Here is a 24,527-nt window from a genome sequence, read left to right as displayed (position 1 = left end):
ATGACGTGAGAACCCATCCGGACCTGTCCTGCTCCTGTGTGTGTGTGTGGTGTGTGTGTGTGTGGTGTGGTGTGTGTGTCTGTGTGGTGTGTGTGTGCGTGTGTGTGTGGTGTGGTGCGTGCGTGTGTGTGTGGTGTGTCTGTGTGGTGTGTGGTGTGTGCGTGTCTGTGTGGTGTGTGCGTGTGTGTGTGGTGTGTGTGTGTGTGGTGTGTGTGTGTGTTGTGTGGTGTGTGTGTGTGTGTGTGTGTGTGTGTGTGTGTGTGTGTGTGTGTGTGTGTGTGTGTGTGTGTGGTGTGTGGTGTGTGTGTGCGTGTCTGTGTGGTGTGTGGTGGGTGGTGTGTGCGTGCGTGTCTGTGTGGTGTGTGGTGTGGTGTGGTGTGTGCGTGTGTGCGTGCGTGTGTGTGTGTGTGGTGTGTGTCCTGCTCTTACTCCTCGTCTCCTCTCCCGTCTGCCCATGGGTGGTTCATGGCACCTTCTAAAATAGAACTTCTGTCACCTTCCAAACAAAGGGGTCACGACCTGTCAGGAGCAGAAAAAGTCCAATCTGTCAGTCTGACTGACTGTCTATCTGCATCAGCTGCTAGCTAGGGGAATCAAGAGGCTGGCTCAAAGACATACAGCTGAAATACTTAGCATCCATCCCCTAGCTGGAAATACGACCATAAAGAACAGAATACAACAGCAGATGTTGAGAATGAATCTTCCTCTAGATAGTTTGTATTGGGAATAGACTACAGGTATATTATTCCTGTGCCAGAGGAGTAAGATGGGCCAAGCCTGCACAAACAATATTATGTTTAGTATCACAAGATCTGCTGTTATTCTGACAAAGAAAACTGTTTTGGTAAATAAACTAAAATCCTCACCTCGGAGTCATCATTGTGACAGAATATGACCCACACTCCACTGTGACCTCACCATGACCCCCCAGCCCCCCCTCCCCCAGTGTCCGGAATGGAGAGATGTTCCAAAGTGCAAATATTAGGGACAACTATAAGCAGGGAATCTGAAGGGTTGTCGTGACCTCTCAAACACCTGACCCCTGACCTCCGGGTCAATCTGGGAAAAGCATCTTGTGCTACTGCTGAAGTTAGCCCTCTATAGAACCCCAGAGAGAGATGACTCTGTCTTCCCTGTTCACTCTGTTGGGGAAGGAAGATGCCTGGGATTGTTCTATCTGGTCTTGTAATATCTGTAGCTGACTTTACACTGGGCTTTCTATATCTTAAAGACATTTTTTTGGGGGGGGTAGATAGACTCTGTGTCTCTCTCTCAGCCTCTGTGCCTCTCTCTGTCTCTCTCTCTCTCTTCCATTCTCTTTCTTTCTCGTTCTCTATCTCTCTCTTTCTTTCTTTCTCTCTCTCTCTCTCTCTCTCGTTCTCTCTCTCTCTCTCTCTCTGCCTCTGTGCCTCTCTATCTCTCTCTCTCTCTCTCTCTCTCTCTCTCGTTCTCTCTCTCTCTCTGCCTCTGTGCCTCTCTCTCTCTCTCTCTCTCTCTCTCTCCCTGTCTCTTTCTTTCTCATTCTCTCTCTCTCTCTCTCTCTCTCTCTCTCTCTCTCTTTCTTTCTTTCTTTCTTTCTCTCTCTCTCTCTCTCTCGTTCTCTCTCTCTCTCTCTCGCACGGGCACTCTCTCACTCTCTTGTTTTCTCCCTCTCTCTCTCTGTCAGTTGGTCTAAGGTTAATAACAGGCTGTGCTGGTGTGGAATGAAATGAATTCTTTGTTGCAGAGCAGAGTTTTCCAGTGCAACAAATTGGCAGAGAGGCCCCGAAAACAGGGGGAAGTTACATATACCCAAAACATCCCCACTAAGGAGCACCATAGGCCTCCTGTTAAAACGCAAATACCACATTTTAAAATTCATATGCAGCTTTTAATATCAACTTGTAATTTCATTATGCTGTTTAAGAAATGGTCACACTTGAATTTACAACTTAATAAATTGCATTAAAATGACTTTGAAAATCACATTTTTGAGTGGCCCATTGAGAATGCTGTGAGACTGCAAAACAGGGCGCACGTCAAAACACCTGCTGTTGCAGAATGAGCAGCCCTAATGGTGGTTGGCCAAAACTCAGAGACACTCTCTGTGGAATCACCAATGGGAATTCATTAACTAGGAGGCACAAGAAGCAACGTCATCGTTACCACTGCAATGCTACAGTTGGGTTATTTCACTATACAGTATAAAGTGTAGAAAGAGGAGGAAGGGAAGCGCTACTGAGGTACACAATAGTAAATGTTGGTAGACAGAAGGTGCTCTTTGGTAAAAGGGGTGAGTTGTTCATCAAAAAGAAAGGAGGACCAAGGCACTCTTCATATAATTCATTAAAATGCCTTTATTTGTATGGCATGTTCAATAGAAACAATGTTTTAAAAAGTCCTTTCGAAGTACTCCCTGACGAAGGCCACGCAGCCGAAACGCGTTGGATTTTTAAAACTTTGTTTCTATTGAACATGCCATACAAATAAAGGCATTTTAATGAATTATATGAAGAGTGCCTTGGTCCTCCTTTCTTTTTGATGACAGTATAAAGTGTGTGTGTGTGTGTGTGTGTGTGTGTGTGTGTGTGTGTGTGTGTGTGTGTGTGTGTGTGTGTGTGTGTGTGTGTGTGTGTGTGTGTGTGTGTGTGTGTGTGTGTGTGTGTGTGTGTGTGTGTGGAAGCTTTTAAACTAGCCATGAATAACACATTTGCTGCATGTGAGTAGGAATCAATTTACTCACGTGTTTATTTATGTTTATTTATTATGTTTATTTATTTTCCCTTTTGTACTCTATTTGCACATTGTTACAACACTGTATATATTTGAAATGTCTTCATTATTTTGGAACTTCTGTGAGTGTAATGTTTACTGTTCATTTTTGCAAGATCGAAAGGTTGCAAGATCGAATCCCCGAGCTAACAAGGTAAAAATATGTCATTCTGCCCCTGAACAAGGCAGTTAACCCACTGTTCCCCAGTAGGCCGTCATTGAAAATAAGAATTTGTTCTTAACTGACTTGCCTAGTTAAATAAAGGTAAAATAAAAAAATAAATACATTTCACTTTTGTTTATTATCTACTTCACTTGCTTTGGCAATGTTAACATATGTTTCCCATGCCAATAAAGACCCTTGAATTGAACTGAATTGAGAGAGAGAGAGAGAGGAAGAGAGACAGAGAGAGAGAGAGACAGAGAGAGAGAGAGACAGAGAAAGAGAGAGAGAGGAAGAGAGACAGAGAGAGACAGAGAAAGAGAGAGAGAGACAGAGAGAGAGAGAAAGAGAGAGAGAGAGAGAGAGAGAGAGAGGAAGAGAGACAGAGAGAGAGAGAGAGTGAGAGACTAGAGAGTGCACCACATAGCATTGTGTAATGTGACTGTTGAACCCTTAATAAACACATAGCATTACGTCAGTCTGCGTTTCTATCATTTGTATACATCATTTTTACATTTTTTAATTTAACCTTTATTTAACTAGTCAAGTCAGTTAATAAGAACAAATTCTTATTTACAATGACGGCCTACCCCGGGCCAAACCCGTACGACGCTGGGCCAATTGTGAGCCGGCCTATGGGCCCAAATTACAGCACATTCAGCCGTGGGGCCGATTTTTCCTTGAGCGGATGGTCTGGGGACTGGAACGCAGTTATAACTAACGGGTACACTGCTGGAATCCCAAACAGATATAGTGTTTGAGAAGAACAGAGTCATTTCAAACCTTGATTACATTGGGATGTGATCACACGTCTCTCTATTTATGCGTGGGAATACTTGGGAACATATTTCCTAAGTTAAAATCACGTTGAGCTCATTTCCTGGTGATTTTAGACTATTTTATGTGCTAGAACTAAAATAAAATCAATATTTTTTTTATTAAACATTTTTGCCGAATTTGGCCCTGGTACCGCCTATTGGGGTATCCTGGCCGACACATCGGGGCGGCAGGCAGCCTAGTGGTTAGAGCGTTGGGCCAGTAACCAAAACTTTGCTGTATCGAATCCACGAGCTGACAAGGTAAAAATCTGTCGTTTTGCCCCTGAACAAGGCAGTTAACCTACTGTTCCCCAGTAGGCCGTCATTGTAAATAAGAATTTGTTCTTACCTGACTTGACTAGTTAAATAAAAAATAAAAAGAAATTCAGTGATCAAATATGAAATAAGGAAATGTATCTGATTCTGTTACATGTTCACTCCAGTAATACTATTAATCACTGCAAATAGAGTATATTTTTCTTCGATCAGTTTATCTCTCTGTTCTATGATCCCTGTAGTGATACTATTCATTCATAGCTGCGTAGAGAGTATATATTTCTCCCGTCTTGTTACATTTTAAAGTGGCTGATCTCTACCCTGCTGTGCCTGGGCAGACCCTCAGGATTAAACAGCAGTGTCTAATCCTCTCATTGGTCTGGGAGGAGATATCACAGTCTCACCCAGAGTTCCTCTCAAACTCTCCAACGCCTCCTAGCCTTCACAGTGGAAGTAAAGTTCTGAAGTGGTGAGTGTGTGTATGGAAACAGTGAGGTTTCTCTCATCCTGTAGATGTGTGTGCCCTCTTCCAGCTAGACGCTGACACTAAGCACTAACCCTTAACTGGCACTGTGCCATGATATAATGATGAACATGCCAAGTGGAGGCAGTGGAGTGTTGGGTGGGATTCTTATAGGATTTTCAAGCCTGAGTTAAGCCAGTGAGGCAATTATCACATTTTGAGAACCGAGCATGAACCCACTGCTCTGCTCTCCTCTCATCTCCTGCCCTCTCCTCTCTTCTCCTGTCCTCTCCTCTCATCTTCTGTCCTCTCCTCTCCTCTCTTCTCCTGTCCTCTCCTGTCCTGTCCTCTCCTCTCTCTCCTGTCCTCTCCTCTCCTCTCATCTCCTGTCCTGTCCTCTTCTCTCTTCTCCTGTCCTCTCCTCTCATCTCATCTTGTCTCCTGTCCTCTCCTGTCCTCTCCTCTCTTCTCCTGTCCTCTCCTGTACTCTCATCTCTTCTCCCATCCTCTCCTGTCCTCTCCTGTCCTCTCCTCTTCTCAGACAGTCCATCTTTTACTCCACTGGTCGGGCGCCTAACCAATTCTGCTATTATGTGTTTTTTGTCGCGTTATTTGTAACTTATTTTGTGCATAATGTTTCTACCACCGTATCTTAAGGCAAAAAAGAGCTTCTGGATATTAGGACAGCGATCACTCACCTCGGATTAGACAAAGATTTTTTCTTCAACAAGCAGGATGTACTTCGATCACCCGACAAGGCCAACATCTCCATCATTGCAAGAGAAAGAGACGCAGGTACAGAAGATCTGTACTCCACACACAGAGATGCGTACAAAGCTCTCCCTCGCCCTCCATTTGGTAAATCTGACCACAATTCTATCCTCTTGATTCCTGCTTACAAGCAAAAATTAAAGCAGGAAGCACCAGTGACTCGGTCTATAAAAAAGTGGTCAGATGAAGCAGATGCTAAGCTACAGGACTGTTTTGCAATCACAGACTGGAACATGTTCCGGGATTCTTCCGATGGCATTGAGGAGTACACCACATCAGTCACTGGCTAAATCAATAAGTGCATCGAGGACGTCGTCCCCACAGTGACTGTACGTACATACCCCAGCCAGACGCCATGGATTACAGGCAACATTTTCACTGAGCTAAAGGGTAGAGCTGCCGCTTTCAAGGTGCGGGACTCTAACCCGGAAGACTTTAAGAAATTCTGCTATGCCCTCCGACGAACCATCAAACAGGCAAAGCGCCAATACAGGGCTAATATTGAATTGTACTACACCGGCTCCGACGCACGTCTTATGTGGCAGGGCTTGTTAACTATTACAGACTACAAAGGGAAGCACAGCCACGAGCTGCCCAGTGACACAAGCCTACCAGATGAGCTAAATCACTTCTATGCTCGCTTCGAGGCAAGCAACACTGAGGCATGCATGAGAGCATCAGCTGTTCCGGATGACTGTGTGATCACGCTCTCCGTAGCCGACGTGAGTAAGACCTTTAAACAGGTCAACATTCACAAGGCCAGATTACCAGGACATGTGCTCTGGGCATGTGCTGACCAAATGGCAGGGGCCTTCACTGGCATTTTCATCATGTCCTTGATTGAGTCCGTAATACCAACATGTTTCAAGCAGACCACCATACTCCCTGTACCCAAGAACACGAAGGCAACCTGCCTAAATGACTAGACCCATAGCACTCACGTCCGTAGCCATGAAGTGCTTTGAAAGGCTGGTAATGGCTCACATTAACACCATTATCCCAGAAACCCTAGACCCACTCCAATTTGCATACCGCCCAAACAGATCCACAGATAATGCGATCTCTATTGCACTCCACACTGCCCTTTCCCACCTGGACAAAAGGAACACCTATGTGAGAATGCTATTCATTGACTACAGCTCAGCGTTCAACACCATAGTACCCTCAAAGCTCATCACTAAGCTAAGGATCCTGGGACTAAACACCTCTCTCTGCAACTGGATCTTGGACTTCATGACGGGTCGCCCCAGGTGGTGAGGATAGGTAGCAACACATCTGCCACGCTGATCCTCATCACTGGAGCCCCTCAGGGGTGCGTGCTCAGTCCCCTCCTGTACACCCTGTTCACCCATGACTGCGCGGCCAGGCACGACTCCAACACCAACATTGAGTTTACAGTCGACACAACAGTGGTAGGCCTGATCACCGACAATGATAAGACAGCCTATAGGGAGGAGGTCAGAGACCTGGCCAGGTGCTACCAGAATAACAACCTATCCCTCAACGTACCCAAGCCTAAGGAGATGATTGTGGACTACAGGAAAAGGAGGACCGAGCACACCCCCATTTTCATCGACGGGGCTGTAGTGGAGCAGGTTGAGAGCTTCAAGTTCCTTGGTGTCTACATCACCAACAAACTAGAATGGTCCAAACACACCAAGACAGTCGTGAAGAGGGCACAACAAAACCTATTTCCCCTCAGGAAACTAAAAAGATTTGGCATGGGTCCTCAGATCCTCAAAAGGTTTTACAGCTGCAACATCGAGAGCATCCTGACTGGTTGCATCACTGCCTGGTACGGCAACTAATCGGCCTCCGACCACAAGGCACTACAAAGGGTAGTGTGTACGGCCCAGTAGATCACTGGGGCTAAGCTGCCTGCCATCCAGGACCTCTACACCAGGCGGTGTCAGAGGAAGGCCCTAAAACTTGTCAAAGACTCCATCCACCCCAGTCATAGACTGTTCTCTCTGCTACCGCATGGCAAGCGGTACTGGAGACCCAAGTCTAGGACCAAAAAGCTTCTCAACAGCTTTTACCCCGAAGCCATAAGACTCCTGAACAGGTAATCAAATGGCTACCTGGACTATTTGCATTGTGTGTGTGTGTGTGTGTGTGTGTGTTTGTCCCTCCCCAACCCCACTTTTACACTACTGCTACTCTCTGTTTATCATATATGCATAGTCACTTTAACCATATCTTCATGTACATACTACCTCAATTACCCCGACTAACCGGTGCCTGTATATAGCCTCCCTACTGTTATAGCCTCGCTACTGTATATAGCCTCTCTACTGTTATAGCCTCACTACTGTATATAGCCTCTCTACTGTATATAGCCTCTCTACTGTATATAGCCTCGCTACTGTTATAGCCTCGCTACTGTTATAGCCTCGCTACTGTTATTTTTCACTGTTTTTATTTCTTTACTTACCTATTGTTCATCTAATACCTATTTTTTACTTAATAATTGCACAGTTGGTTAGTAAGCATTTCACTGCAAGGTTGTATTAAGCATTTCACCTGTTGTATTCAGCGCACGTGACAAATAAACTTTGATTTGATTTGTCAATGTTTCAGAGGTAACCTGTAATTCAGATAACCCTGTCTGTAATTCAGCTTCCCCTACCCATAATTCAGCTGACTGTACCCATGTTCAGCTGACTCTACCCGTGTTCAGCTTACCCTACCCGTGTTCAGCTGACCCTACCCGTGTTCAGCTCCTCCTACCCGTGTTCAGCTGACCTTACCCGTGTTCAGCTTATCCTACCCGTTTTCAGCTGATCCTACCCGTGTTCAGCTGACCCTACCCGTGTTCAGCGGACCCTACCTGTGTTCAGCTTACCCTACCTGTGTTCAGCTGACTCTACCCATGTTCAGCTGACTCTACCCATGTTGAGCTGATCCTACCCGTGTTCAGCTTACCCTACCCGTGTTCAGCTGACCCTACCCATGTTCAGCGGACCCTACCCGTGTTCAGCGGACCCTACACGTGTTCAGCTGACCCTGCCCGTGTTCAGCTGATCCTGCCCGTGTTCAGCTTACCCTACCCGTGTTCAGCTGATCCTGCCCGTGTTCAGCCTACCCTACCCGTGTTCAGCTCTACCTACCTGTGTTCAGCTCTACCTATCCGTGTCAAGCTGACCCTACCCGTGTTCACCTGAACCTACCCGTGTTCAGCAATTCCTACCCGTGTTCAGCTGACCCTACCTCTGTTCAGCGGACCCTACCCATGTCAAGCTTTCCCTACCCGTGTTCAGCTGAACCTACCCGTGTTCAGCTGATCCTATCCGTGTCAAGCTGACCCTACCCGTGTTCAGCTGATCCTACCCGTGTTCAGCTGTCCCTACCCGTGTTCAGCTGACCCTACCTCTGTTCAGCGGACCCTACCCATGTCAAGCTGTTCCTACCCGTGTTCAGCTGAACCTACCCGTGTTCAGCGGACCCTACCTGTGTTCAGCTTGATGCCACTTACTGCTGTGGCTGTCCAATCCCACAGAATTGATGTATGAGTGCCTTGAGTAACCGAACACAATGTGACTGGTTTTAGCTCAGCCAGTGAGTGAGTCCTGCCTAGGCTCTGGGGTAAGTTAGTGGGCAACAGAACACGATGTGACTGGTTTTAACTCAGCCAGTGAGTGAGTCCTGCCTAGGCTCTGGGGTAAGTTAGTGGGCAACAGAACATGATGTGACTGGTTTTAACTCAGCCAGTGAGTGAGTCCTGCCAAGGCTCTGGGGTAAGTTAGTGGGCAACAGAACACAATGTGACTGGTTTTAGCTCAGCCAGTGAGTGAGTCCTGCCTAGGCTCTGGGGTAAGTTAGTGGGCAACAGAACACGATGTGACTGGTTTTAACTCAGCCAGTGAGTGAGTCCTGCCTAGGCTCTGGGGTAAGTTAGTGGGCAACAGAACACGATGTGACTGGTTTTAACTCAGCCAGTGAGTGAGTCCTGTCTAGGCTCTGGGGTAAGTTAGTGGGCAACAGAACACAATGTGACTGGTTTTAGCTCAGCCAGTGAGTGAGTCCTGTCTAGGCTCTGGGGTAAGTTAGTGGGCAACAGAACACAATGTGACTGGTTTTAGCTCAGCCAGTGAGTGAGTCCTGCCTAGGCTCTGGGGTAAGTTAGTGAGGCAACAGAACACGATGTGACTGGTTTTAGTTAGTTTAGTTAGTTAGTGGGCTGCTGCGTCATTTTCAAGTTATAAAGCTGTGGAGTTCACAGAACAGTAGTGTGGTTCACAAGGTTGTAGAAAATAGATGTTAGATTTGATATTGTGTCTCATCTAACTGATGCTCCTTTATCCTGAAGTATACTGAACAAAACATATAAACATAACATGCAACAATTTCAATGATTTTACTGAGTTACAGTTCATATATAAGGAAATCAGTCAATTGAAACAAATTCATTAGGCCCTAATCTATGGATTTCACATGACTGGACAAGGGGTGTAGCAACAGGTGGCCTGGGAGGGCATAGCCAAAGGCCAACCCACTTGGAAGCCAGGCCCACCCACAGGGGAGCCAGGACCAGCCAATCAGAATGATTTTTTTCCCCCACAAAAGAAAGGTCTTTATTACAGACACAAATACTCCTCAGTTTCATCTGCCCTCTAGTGTGTTGATGTTTGCTTAGTCCACCCTCTATTGTGTTGATGTTTGCTTTGTCCAAACTCTAGTGTGTTTTCAGCTTCAGAATCCTTCAATTTGTGAGCCTATGCCTCAACACCAGCAGTACACCTTTCTTTCCAAAGGGGGGCAGTCAAAACTCAAGTAGCTGAGAGAACTAGTGGAAAAGCCACCTTTATTCCATACTGTTGGGATTTAAGACAACAACAAAAAACGTCCACACTATCCACTCCTCCACATTGTACTGGAAAACCCCTAGAGCTATGTCCCACATGGTAATGGTAATAGTGCACTATATAGGGCATAGGGAGCGATTTGGGACACATCCCAGTTCAGAAGACAGGTTCCATAATGGGACTGTGGTGTTATTATAACAACCTGGTGGCAGAACGTTTGAATGTAGTTAACATTTATAATTTTGCCTTTTTTAAATGTCATTTAAACATCACATGTAGTTGGTTACCAGACTGGTTTAGATGTAGCTTTCTGACACTGAGTCTGATTGTAGTTGGTTACCAGGCTGGTTTAGATGTAGCTTTCTGACACTGAGTCTGATTGTAGTTGGTTACCAGACTGGTTTAGATGTAGCTTTCTGACACTGAGTCTGATTGTAGTTGGTTACCAGGCTGGTTTAGATGTAGCTTTCTGACACTGAGTCTGATTGTAGTTGGTTACCAGGCTGGTTTAGATGTAGCTTTCTGACACTGAGTCTGATTGTAGTTGGTTACCAGGCTGGTTTAGATGTAGCTTTCTGACACTGAGTCTGATTGTAGTTGGTTACCAGGCTGGTTTAGATGTAGCTTTCTGACACTGAGTCTGATTGTAGTTGGTTACCAGGCTGGTTTAGATGTAGCTTTCTGACACTGAGTCTGATTGTAGTTGGTTACCAGGCTGGTTTAGATGTAGCTTTCTGACACTGAGTCTGATTGTAGTTGGTTACCAGGCTGGTTTAGATGTAGCTTTCTGACACTGAGTCTGATTGTAGTTGGTTACCAGGCTGGTTTAGATGTAGCTTTCTGACACTGAGTCTGATTGTAGTTGGTTACCAGGCTGGTTTAGATGTAGCTTTCTGACACTGAGTCTGATTGTAGTTGGTTACCAGGCTGGTTTAGATGTAGCTTTCTGACACTGAGTCTGATTGTAGTTGGTTACCAGGCTGGTTTAGATGTAGCTTTCTGACACTGAGTCTGATTGTAGTTGGTTACCAGGCTGGTTTAGATGTAGCTTTCTGACACTGAGTCTGATTGTAGTTGGTTACCAGGCTGGTTTAGATGTAGCTTTCTGACACTGAGTCTGATTGTAGTTGGTTACCAGGCTGGTTTAGATGTAGCTTTCTGACACTGAGTCTGATTGTAGTTGGTTACCAGGCTGGTTTAGATGTAGCTTTCTGACACTGAGTCTGATTGTAGTTGGTTACCAGGCTGGTTTAGATGTAGCTTTCTGACACTGAGTCTGATTGTAGTTGGTTACCAGGCTGGTTTAGATGTAGCTTTCTGACACTGAGTCTGATTGTAGTTGGTTACCAGGCTGGTTTAGATGTAGCTTTCTGACACTGAGTCTGATTGTAGTTGGTTACCAGGCTGGTTTAGATGTAGCTTTCTGACACTGAGTCTGATTGTAGTTGGTTACCAGACTGGTTTAGATGTAGCTTTCTGACACTGAGTCTGATTGTAGTTGGTTACCAGGCTGGTTTAGATGTAGCTTTCTGACACTGAGTCTGATTGTAGTTGGTTACCAGACTGGTTTAGATGTAGCTTTCTGACACTGAGTCTGATTGTAGTTGGTTACCAGGCTGGTTTAGATGTAGCTTTCTGACACTGAGTCTGATTGTAGTTGGTTACCAGGCTGGTTTAGATGTAGCTTTCTGACACTGAGTCTGATTGTAGTTGGTTACCAGGCTGGTTTAGATGTAGCTTTCTGACACTGAGTCTGATTGTAGTTGGTTACCAGGCTGGTTTAGATGTAGCTTTCGTCGGGGCATGGACTCTACAAGGTGTTGAATGCTTTCCACAGAGATGCTGGCCCATGTTGACTTCAATGCTTCCCACAGTTGTGTGAAGTTGGCTGGATGTCCTTTGGTCCTGTCACAGGAAACTGTTGGGTGTGAAAAACCCAGCAGCATTGCAGTTCTTGACAAACTCACACTGGTTCACCTTGCACCTACTACCATACCCCGTTCAAAGTCACTTAATTATTTTGTCTTGCCCATTCACCCTCTGAACAGCACACATTTACAATCCATGTCTCAATTTTCTCAAGGCTTAAAATCCTTCTTTAACTTGTCTCCTCCCCTTCATCTACACTGATTGAAGTGGATTTAACAAGTGACATTAATAAGGGATAATAGGTTTCACCTGGATTAACCTTGTCAGCCTATGTCATGGAAAGGTGTTTTGTACACTCAGCGTATAGCAAGGAGGACTTTGGCTGAGCCTTCATAACTGGGTCAAAGCGTTAAACAGTTTTGGAATGGTCCTGTCACCTCAGAGTGAGGGGTAATGTTATGGTCCTGTCACCTCAGAGTGAGGGGTAATGTTATGGTCCTGTCACCTCAGTGTGAGGGGTAATGTTATGGTCCTGTCACCTCAGAGTGAGGGGTAATGTTATGGTCCTGTCACCTCAGAGTGAGGGGTAATGTTATGGTCCTGTCATCTCAGTGTGAGGGGTAATGTTATGGTCCTGTCACCTCAGAGTGAGGGGTAATGTTATGGTCCTGTCACCTCGGTTTGAGGGGTAATGTTATGGTCCTGTCACCTCGGTGTGAGGGGTAATGTTATGGTCCTGTCACCTCAGAGTGAGGGGTAATGTTATGGTCCTGTCACCTCAGTGTGAGGGGTAATGTTATGGTCCTGTCACCTCGGTGTGAGGGGTAATGTTATGGTCCTGTTACCTCAGAGTGAGGGGTAATGTTATGGTCCTGTCACCTCAGAGTGAGGGGTAATGTTATGGTCCTGTCACCTCAGTGTGAGGGTAATGTTATGGTCCTGTCACCTCAGTGTGAGGGGTAATGTTATGGTCCTGTCACCTCAGAGTGAGGGGTAATGTTATGGTCCTGTTACCTCAGAGTGAGGGGTAATGTTATGGTCCTGTCACCTCAGAGTGAGGGGTAATGTTAAGGTCCTGTCACCTCAGTGTGAGGGGTAATGTTAAGGTCCTGTCACCTCGGTGTGAGGGGTAATGTTATGGTCCTGTCACCTCAGTGTGAGGGGTAATGTTATGGTCCTGTCACCTCGGTTTGAGGGGTAATGTTATGGTCCTGTCACCTCAGTGTGAGGGGTAATGTTATGGTCCTGTCACCTCAGTATGAGGGGTAATGTTATGGTCCTGTCACCTCAGTATGAGGGGTAATGTTATGGTCCTGTCACCTCGGTGTGAGGGGTAATGTTATGGTCCTGTCACCTCAGTATGAGGGGTAATGTTATGGTCCTGTCACCTCAGTGTGAGGGGTAATGTTATGGTCCTGTCACCTCAGAGTGAGGGGTAATGTTATGGTCCTGTCACCTCAGTGTGAGGGGTAATGTTAAGGTCCTGTCACCTCAGTGTGAGGGGTAATGTTATGGTCCTGTCATCTCAGTGTGAGGGGTATTGTTACGGTCCTGTCACCTCGGTGTGAGGGGTAATGTTATGGTCCTGTCACCTCAGAGTGAGGGGTAATGTTATGGTCCTGTCACCTCAGTGTGAGGGGTAATGTTATGGTCCTGTCACCTCAGTGTGAGGGGTAATGTTATGGTCCTGTCATCTCAGTGTGAGGGTAATGTTATGGTCCTGTCACCTCAGTGTGAGGGTAATTTTATGGTCCTGTCACCTCAGTATGAGGGGTAATGTTATGGTCCTGTCACCTCAGTGTGAGGGGTAATGTTATGGTCCTGTCACCTCAGAGTGAGGGGTAATGTTATGGTCCTGTCACCTCGGTGTGAGGGGTAATGTTATGGTCCTGTCACCTAAGTGTGAGGGGTAATGTTATGGTCCTGTCACCTCAGTGTGAGGGTAATTTTATGGTCCTGTCACCTCAGTGTGAGGGGTAACGTTATGGTCCTGTCACCTCGGTGTGAGGGGTAATGTTATGGTCCTGTCACTTCAGTGTGAGGGGTAATGTTATGGTCCTGTCACCTCGGTGTGAGGGGTAATGTTATGGTCCTGTCACCTCGGTGTGAGGGGTAATGTTATGGTCCTGTCACCTCGGTGTGAGGGTAATGGTGTACATTATTAGCAGCTTCTCTCTGTTGTTGGATGGTGACTCTAGATATTAGAACACATGCAGCCCTTATTCCAGCAGGCAGAATGAACACACACACAGTCTGGCTCCAGTGCACCAGAGGGTCTAAGACAGTAATGTGTGGTTGTGGATACTTCACACTGTTACATTAGAGGGCCATGCCAGAGTATCTCCTCTAAATACACATTAGGTAACCCACAGCACCAGACAACCCTCTCTAGGTGTGGACTGCGAACGTTGGCAGACACACAGACAAGATATGTTTCGAGTATCTGTTGTCAACTCCGTCACTGATGGCCCTTAAGATCGTGTTTTTATTGTTGTAAATATTCTGAAAAATATATATTTGTAATCGCTGTTCTGCAACATATGCTGAAACAATGGAAGTATTTTCTGTGTTAGACCTAGGGATCATTTTTGCTTTAATAACATGTGGCTCAGTTGGTAGAGCATGGTGTTTGCAACGCCAGGGTTGTGGGTTCGATTCCCATGGGGGACCAGCAAGGAGAAATGTTTTAATAAAATGTATGCACTCACTACTGTAAGTCGCTCTGGATAAGAGCGTCGGCTAAATGACTAAAATGTAAATGTAATTTTATGTTCTAAATCTAGAAAAATATGCCAAAATGCTAACGAATTAGCCCTGGAACATTCAATAGTGCTACAAAACAAAACAAAACAAAAACATGTTTGGAGATTTGTACTACATATTTGAATAATCTAATATTAGAATTAAACAATCAAGGCCTTTAAACAATTGTTGGACAATAACTATAAAAGTAAAATGGCCTTAGACAAACTTACATTTTAGTCATTTAGTAAATGCTCTTATCCAGAGCAACTTACAGTAGTGAATGCATACAATTCATACATTTTTTTTCTTTCTCCGTGCTGGTCCCACGTAGGAATCGAACCCACAACCCTGGCGTTGCAAACACCATGCTCTACCAACTGAGCCACATGGGACCACAGAAATGAGACAAGTTAGTTGCATTTTATGAAGAAAACAATACATATAGGATGTTGTTCCTTTATGTTGTGAAGACTCATACTTTATCAAAATATATATTTGTTAATATTAAGACAAATATTTGAGATTGTCCCTTTCTTTCAAGAATCCCTGAGCTCTTATTAAACAGCTAAATCTTCTCTCAGCTCAGGGTAAAATGTAAAGTCGTATAAGATTAGCTTTAAAAGTGCATATTTTTCTCTCTGGCCCATGCTCGGACGTCGCGGGGGGTCCTGCGAAACTGCGCTACGCCACTGTACGCCATGGCAACAGACATTCGTTTATCCTCCTCAATGAGTCTGGATCTGAGTACCTACCCAACCCGTCACCAAATACAAACACATTTGGGGCCATCTGATTGGTCCAGAAACCGATGGGTTGTGCCAGAGCCAGAACACAGGTGGGTAAAGCGGCAGTTTTAAAATGTGTCATTGGCTTTGATACTCTGATTGGTTAGAGACGATGCCTTTGTTTTGGACAACGCCCCTTGTGCCCCTCGTCACCACAAACGACTTCACTGATGGTCATCTCAGACTGAAGTATGCAGCGGACAAATTTGGTGTCAGGCTAAGTCACTTCATCATCATTTGTTCTTAACTGACTTGCCTAGTTCAATAAAGGTTAAATAAAAATCATCACTGAAGTGCTGTATTTTCTCAGCACCAATAGAGGGCAGTGTTTCTTTCATTTCACTTCATCCACAGCTTCTACGTGATTTCAGTCATTTTCTCTGCTTAACTGATCCCACTGAGCACATTGCAATGAAACGTTTGTATTGATGCCTGCCTTCAATAAGCTACGATACCTTCTTAGCATTCTATTCTGTCTGTACTGCAAAGCTGTCTTATCTTAATCAGGCTCAGGATAGATAAGTTCCCTTAACTTAATCACACTTGCGATCGATAGGTTCATATATCTTAATCGAGCTCAGGATAGATAAATTCACCTAACTTAATTCAATTAAAATTCAAATGAGATTTTACTGTGTTGCAGGCTCGCAGCCATGGCCTGCATGAAACCAGTTTCAGTTCAATTCAAATTGTGTAAATGTAATGAAATAATGTTTTCTAACTTGAGAAAGTCTTATTTGAGGAAAGAACCAGTCTGACTGTCAGTGTTCCTTCTTACATAACAAGGATTCTGGGCCAGATCTTCAAATTTACTTACAACAATTAACAAACTGGGGACAAACTAATAGCAAATATTGATGTTTATTATCTTGACTTGTACACAATTTAAATGGATAGACTTTAAACATTTTCAAGCATGCATCTCTGTTTGTGTCCATTGACTGTGAAAATCAACAATATGCCACATTCATGTACATTGGCCTGAGCCTCCATATATATCTGTGTGCCTTTACTGTTGTCCAACTCATCAAACCACAAGGAACTTTCCTGCTCTTCCTAGTTAAAGATGTGTATAAATAATGTCAACCATTTTGACAACAATGCTGTAAATGCAGCCTAAAGAGAGCTAGCCTACAGTATGCTTCAGACAGAGCACTCAGCCCAAAGAGAGCTAGCCTACAGTATGCTTCAGACAGAGCACTCAGCCCAAAGAGAGGAAGCCTACAGTATGCTTCAGACAGATCACTCAGCCCAAAGAGAGCTAGCCTACAGTATGCTTCAGACAGATCACTCAGCCCAAAGAGAGCTAGCCTACAGTATGCTTCAGACAGAGCCCTCAGCCCAAAGAGAGCTAGCCTACAGTATGCTTCAGACAGATCACTCAGCCCAAAGAGAGCTAGCCTACAGTATGCTTCAGACAGAGCACTCAGCCCGAAGAGAGCTAGCCTACAGTATGCTTCAGACAGAGCCCTCAGCCCAAAGAGAGCTAGCCTACAGTATGCTTCAGACAGAGCCCTCAGCCCGAAGAGAGCTAGCCTACAGTATGCTTCAGACAGAGCACTCAGCCCAAAGAGAGCTAGCCTACAGTATGCTTCAGACAGATCGCGAGGTATAATCGTGTTATGTGTACAAAGCATGGGGGGAGTGAAAACAGAGGGAGTTAAAATCATTCCCTTTAACAGGCAGCAGCAGCTCCATGTGTGTTCATGCTTTCCCTCTCTCTCTCTCTCTCTCTCTCTCTCTACGTCTCTCTCTCTCTCTCTCTCTCTCTCTCTCTCTCTCTCTCTCTCTCTCTCTCTCTCTCTCTCTCTCTGTCCCCCTCGCTCTCTGTCTCTAGAACAGTGTGCATTACCAAGCACATGCATTGCATCTTTCCATCCCCTAATTGTGATGCAGTGGCTGGGAGAGATTGTGAGAGAGGAGAAAGAGGAGGGCCAGTCGTTTACCAATCACAAGGGTTTCCCCACCTCCGTCCCTCCATCCATCCCTCCCTCCCTCCCTCCCTCAGTCTCTAAGCACATTGGGGGAGGAAAAAGTGCTGGGCAGAAAAAAAAGTGATAAGCAGCTTTGAAACACATTCCCGCTGAATCAGGGTGTGTGTGTTCGACACAGACGCAGACAGCACAGCATTGGCTAGCTCTCTCTCCCCCACAGACACAGAAGCCAGCGAGTGTCTCACAACCAAAGCAAACATAGCCTTATTAACGTGACGAGTGGGAGACTCAGGGAGACACGACTGACTGTCTACTCTCAGGGAGAGGAGGAAGCTGGGAACACTTGACTTCCAAACACCCTGATCCAGAGCACCTGGAGGGAGGAAATCCTTCCCTCTGCATATGCTGAGGAACACACAACAACGACTACAAGCCTGAGAAGAAGAAGAGAGACCAGCACCAAGGTCTTTCTCTCTTTCTACCTCTCTGTCTCCTGCTGTGGAGCTCATCTCTTCAGTCCCTCAAGGTGTTCTGCTGACCGGATTGACTGATCTGCTGTCATCATGGCAGATGGAGAGGAGTGTCTCTCACCCATTGGTCTGGACTGCTGCTCCTGCTGCCTGGACCTGGCCAACTGTGACGACCCAGCTGGAAGTGGGGGCCAAGGCAGAGGCCACAGCACCCCCCTGATGGGCAGCCCCACGTCGCTCAGCCACTTCCGCCACTTCCGGGAGCAGCTGACGTTCCAGAACCAGAACGTGAACACAGACAAGCTGAACAGCATGATGAGGCTGGACTCTCTGGAGTCTGTGGTCAGAGATCCCTGTTACCTGCTCAACGAGGGCATCTGCAACAGCAACATCGACCAGACCACGCTGTCCATCCTGCTGTTCTTCCACAGGTACTGTCCTTCACCTATATCTCTCATCCTCATTTACACCTCCACCTTTATCTCATCCTGTTAAGTTGCTGATACATTAAACACCTCAAAACATCTCTAGATTCACATTATCTCAGTAAACATTACGGTGTAATTATTTTTGTAAGTACTGTACAATGTAATAATTATTGTGATTAATCATTGTTATATTGTGCTTACAGCAGTAATCTTACACTGTACCTGGGTTATGGCAAGGCGTAGGGCTGGTTAAGTGCAATGTAACAATGATTCACTTCAATACTGTCACTGTACTTACAGGACAGGTAATAAACCTTCAACACTGTACTTACAGGACAGGTAATAAACCTTCAACACTGTAGTTACAGGACAGGTAATAAACCTTCAACACTGTACTTACAGGACAGGTAATAAACCTTCAACACTGTACTTACAGGACAGGTAATAAACCTTCAACACTGTACTTACAGGACAGGTAATAAACCTTCAACACTGTACTTACAGGACAGGTAATAAACCTTCAACACTGTACTTACAGGACAGGTAATAAACCTTCAACACTGTACTTACAGGACAGGTAATAAACCTTCAACACTGTAGTTACAGGACAGGCAATAAACCTTCAACACTGTACTTAAAGGACAGGTAATAAACCTTCAACACTGTACTTACAGGACAGGTAATAAATCTTCAACACTGTAGTTACAGGACAGGTAATAAACCTTCAACACTGTACTTACAGGACAGGTAATAAACCTTCAACACTGTACTTACAGGACAGGTAATAAACCTTCAACACTGTAGTTACAGGACAGGTAATAAACCTTCAACACTGTACTTACAGGACAGGTAATAAACCTTCAACACTGTACTTACAGGACAGGTAATAAACCTTCAACACCGTAGTTACAGGACAGGTAATAAACCTTCAACACTGTACTTAAAGGACAGGTAATAAACCTTCAACACTGTACTTAAAGGACAGGTAATAAACCTTCAACACTGTACTTACAGGACAGGTAATAAACCTTCACCACTGTACTTACAGGACAGGTAATAAACCTTCAACACTGTAGTTACAGGACAGGTAATAAACCTTCAACACTGTACTTAAAGGACAGGTAATAAACCTTCACCACTGTACTTACAGGACAGGTAATACACTTTCAACACTGTACTTAAAGGACAGGTAATAAACCTTCACCACTGTACTTACAGGACAGGTAATAAACCTTCACCACTGTACTTACAGGACAGGTAATAAACCTTCAACAATGTACTTACAGGACAGGTAATAAACCTTCACCACTGTACTTACAGGACAGGTAATAAACCTTCAATACTGTACTTACAGGACAGGTAATAAACCTTCAATACCGTCACTGTAATCCAATTGTATTGGTCGCATACACATATTTATCAGATGTTATGTAGGAAACTGCTTCTGTTCCTAGCACCAACAGTGGAGTAATATCTAACAATACATAACAATAATACTGCGCTGTTGGAGCTAAGGACATAAGCAGTTCGTTACACCCACAATAACATCGACTAAATATGTGTATGCGACCAATAACACTTGATTTCATTTTATAACCCTTCAGTACTGTCACTGTACTTACAGGACAGGTAAAAATCCAGGGACTGTAACGTAAGGAGATACCCCTCCTCCTCCTACTCACCTGAACTGAAAGTTGTTAGGTCATTGTTACCCTCCATTCCACCTTTCTGTTAAACTTTCCGATTATGTCATTTTTCAATGTTTATTGACAAGGAATGTATTGGTGATATCCCTGTCATAGCCACAAATGACAACAATAATGTCATCAACCTAATGAAAAATAATAACGTAACTATTCTACCTCAATCAAACATCACAATTGATAAATTAGGTTGTTTAAAAACGGACATGCTATGAATGTTTCTGATTTGAGAGCTGAATGACATCCCTATGAAGTCAACTTGTTTTCAGTAGCCCTCATTTCTACATATAAAGATACAATTATGCATTTCCCTCTCCAATGTATAATAATAACTTTTCAAATAACTCAGTCAAAAGACACAAGAAACACAATCAAATGTATTTATAAAGTCCTTTTTTCATCAGCAGTTGTCACAAAGAGCTTGTACAGAAACCCAGCCTAAAACACCAGAGAGCAAGCAATGCAAATGTAGAAGCACAGCGGCTAGGAAAAACTCCCTAGAAAGACGAGGAACCTTGAAAGGAATCTAGAGAGGAACCAGGCTATGCGGGGTGGCCAGTCCTCTTCTGGCTGTGCCGGGTAGAGAGGAACCAGGCTATGAGGGGTGGCTAGTCCTCTTCTGGCTGTGCTGGGTGGAGAGGAACCAGGCTATGAGGGGCGGCCAGTCCTCTTCTGGCTGTGCCGGGTAGAGAGGAACCAGGCTAGGAGGGGCGGCCAGTCCTCTTCTGGCTGTGCCGGGTAGAGAGGAACCAGGCTATGAGGGCTGGCCAATCCTCTTCTGGCTGTGCCGGGTAGAGAGGAACCAGGCTATGAGGGGTGGCCAGTCCTCTTCTGGCTGTGCCGGGTAGAGAGGAACCAGGCTATGAGGGGTGGCCAGTCCTCTTCTGGCTGTGCCGGGTGGAGATTATAACAGAACATGGCCAAGATGTTCAAATGTTCATAGATGACCAGCATGGTCAAATAATAATAATCACAGTGGTTGTCGAGGGTGCAACAGGTCAGAACCTCAGGAGTAAATGTCAGTTGGCTTTTCATAGCCAAGCATTCAGAGGTCAAGACAGCAGGTGCGGTAGAGAAGGAGAGAGAGGGAGGGAGAGAAAGAGAGTTAGAGACAAGAGACAGCAGGTCCGGTACAAGGTAGCACGTCTGGTGAACAGGTCAGGGTTCCATAGCCACAGGCAAAACAGCAGGTCTGGGACAGGTAGCACATCTGGTGAACAGGTCAGGGTTCCATAGCCACAGGCAAAACAGCAGAAACTGGATCAGCAGCACAACCAGGTGGACTGGGGACGTGAAAAGCCAAGAGTCTTCATGCCAGGTAGTCCTGAGGCATGGTCCTAGGGCTCAGGTCCTCCGGGATGGAAGAGAGAGAGAGAGAGAGAGAGAGAGAGAGATGGGAAAATTAGGGGAAGCATACTTAAGTTCACACAGGACACCGGATAAGACAGGATAATTTCACCATATATAACAGACTGACCCTATCCCCCGGCAGATAGACTACTGCAGCATAGATACCGGAGTCTGAGACAGGAGGGGTCGGGAGACTCCGTGACCCTATCTGACGATACCACCGGACCGGGCCAACCAGGCAGGATATAACCCCACTCACTTTGTCAAAGCACAGCCCCCACACTAGAGGGCTATCAACAGACCACCAACGTTCTACCCTGAGACAAGGCTAAGTATAGCCCACGAAAGGGACTTCCTGTTCGGCAAAAGCGGACAGGATGTTCAGGTCAGTGACTCAACCCACTCAAGTTGAGTATAGTGGGAAAAAAAGCCTGGCACTGCGTGACGCACACCTCTCCTAGGGACGGCATGGTAGAGCACCAGTAAGCCCTTCAAAAAAACTGGGAAAAAACATCACAAACCTCTAGAGGTCACAGTAAACACAACGCATCACAAACCTCTAGGGGTCACACTAAACACAACGCATCACAAACCTCTAGGGGTCACACTAAACACAACGCATCACAAACCTCTAGGGGTCACACTAAACACAACGCATCACAAACCTCTAGGGGTCACAGTAAACACAACGCATCACAAACCTCTAGGGGTCACAGTAAACACAACGCATCACAAACCTCTAGGGGTCACAGTAAACACAACGCATCACAAACCTCTAGAGGTCACACTAAACACAACGCATCACAAACCTCTAGGGGTCACAGTAAACACAACGCATCACAAACCTCTAGGGGTCACAGTAAACACAACGCATCACAAACCTCTAGGGGTCACACTAAACACAACGCATCACAAACCTCTAGGGGTCACAGTAAACACAACGCATCACAAACCTCTAGGGGTCACAGTAAACACAACGCATCACAAACCTCTAGGGGTCACAGTAAACACAACGCATCACAAACCTCTAGAGGTCACACTAAACACAACGCATCACAAACCTCTAGGGGTCACAGTAAACACAACGCATCACAAACCTCTAGGGGTCACAGTAAACACAACGCATCACAAACCTCTAGGGGTCACACTAAACACAACGCATCACAAACCTCTAGGGGTCACACTAAACACAACGCATCACAAACCTCTAGGGGTCACAGTAAACACAACGCATCACAAACCTCTAGGGGTCACAGTAAACACAACGCATCACAAACCTCTAGGGGTCACAGTAAACACAACGCATCACAAACCTCTAGGGGTCACAGTAAACACAACGCATCACAAACCTCTAGGGGTCACAGTAAACACAACGCATCACAAACCTCTAGGGGTCACAGTAAACACAACGCATCACAAACCTCTAGAGGTCACACTAAACACAACGCATCACAAACCTCTAGGGGTCACAGTAAACACAACGCATCACAAACCTCTAGGGGTCACAGTAAACACAACGCATCACAAACCTCTAGGGGTCACAGTAAACACAACGCATCACAAACCTCTAGGGGTCACAGTAAACACAACGCATCACAAACCTCTAGGGGTCACAGTAAACACAACGCATCACAAACCTCTAGGGGTCACACTAAACACAACGCATCACAAACCTCTAGGGGTCACACTAAACACAACGCATCACAAACCTCTAGGGGTCACACTAAACACAACGCATCACAAACCTCTAGGGGTCACACTAAACACAACGCATCACAAACCTCTAGGGGTCACAGTAAACACAACGCATCACAAACCTCTAGGGGTCACAGTAAACACAACGCATCACAAACCTCTAGGGGTCACAGTAAACACAACGCATCACAAACCTCTAGAGGTCACAGTAAACACAACGCATCACAAATATCTTGTCATATTGGACGCGTTTTGAATTAGTTTGGGTGGATTGCAGAAGGCTTATTCAAATCTAAATATACACCTCTTTCATCACTGCCAAACTGTAAATGTAAACCACAGGTTTGTTTGGAAACATGCTGACGTGTTAGTTGGGATTAAAGTTGGCATGCAACTGATTACTGCCAGTTCGCATCTCCCTTTGGCAGCACTAACCAACCCTAGGGATGACTTAAACTCAGTTCAAATTAGAGTTAACAGACTTCCATTAAAACTCTTCCATCGCTTCAGCAGCCATCATTGCTGTACTTCTGATTTATGAAAGGTTTAACAGTACTGTCTGTACACACTTTGAAAGCACTAACAGTACTGTCCTGTGCACACTTTGTTAGGACTAACAGTACTGTCTGTACACACTTTGTTAGGACTAACAGTACTGTCTGTACACACTTTGTTAGGGACTAACAGTACTGTCTGTACACACTTTGTTAGGGACTAACAGTACTGTCTGTACACACTTTGAAAGCACTAATAGTACTGTCTGTACACACTTTGTTAGGACTAACAGTACTCTCTGTACACACTTTGTTAGGACTAACAGTACTGTCTGTACACACTTTGTTAGGACTAACAGTACTCTCTGTACACACTTTGAAAGCACTAACAGTACTGTCTGTACACACTTTGTTAGGACTAACAGTACTGTCTGTACACACTTTGTTAGGACTAACAGTACTGTCTGTACACACTTTGTTAGGACTAACAGTACTGTCTGTACACACTTTGTTAGGACTAACAGTACTGTCTGTACACACTTTGTTAGGACTAACAGTACTGTCTGTACACACTTTGTTAGGACTAACAGTACTGTCCTGTGTAGCTCAGTTGGTAGAGCATGGCGTTTGCAATGCCAAGGTTGTGGGTTCGATTCCCACGGTGGACCAGTACAGAAAAAAAAGTATGAAATGTATGCATTCACTACTGTAAATCGCTCTGGATAAGAGTGTCTGCTAAAATACAAAAATGTAAAAAATTTTTAGGCACTAACAGTACTGTCTGTACACACTTTGAAAGGTACACATAACAAGTGGCATGTTGGGTTTCTGAACAGTAAAATGTGAAGGCCTACTGAGAAATATCTAAGCTAAGACCAGGAGGAAGACATTATGTTGACAACGAGCATTGTTATCGACGGAGACGCCACCTTTGACTTCCATATCCAGTACATTCAGAAAGTATTCAGACCCATTGACTGAGTCCACATTGTGTTACGTTAAAGCCT

At 45.2% G+C, this 24,527-nt stretch overlaps 1 protein-coding gene across 1 annotated transcript in view; it reads left to right on the top strand.

Moving 5' to 3' along the window:
• The first annotated feature begins 17,570 nt into the window (after window positions 1-17,570).
• LOC106604170 (uncharacterized) overlaps window positions 17,571-24,527 on the top strand; it is a 71,895-nt gene continuing 64,938 nt past the window's right edge. The window contains exon 1 of the mRNA XM_014198590.3: window positions 17,571-18,281. Within this exon, the coding sequence (XP_014054065.1) occupies window positions 17,944-18,281 (338 nt within the window). The 5' untranslated portion in view covers window positions 17,571-17,943. The remainder of the gene's footprint in view (window positions 18,282-24,527) is intronic.

This window comes from Salmo salar, chromosome 05 (genome assembly GCF_965601325.2).
Source record: "Salmo salar chromosome 05, fSalSal1, whole genome shotgun sequence".
Taxonomy (NCBI): Eukaryota; Metazoa; Chordata; class Actinopteri; order Salmoniformes; family Salmonidae; genus Salmo; species Salmo salar.
This window is presented reverse-complemented; position numbering and strand designations above follow the sequence as displayed.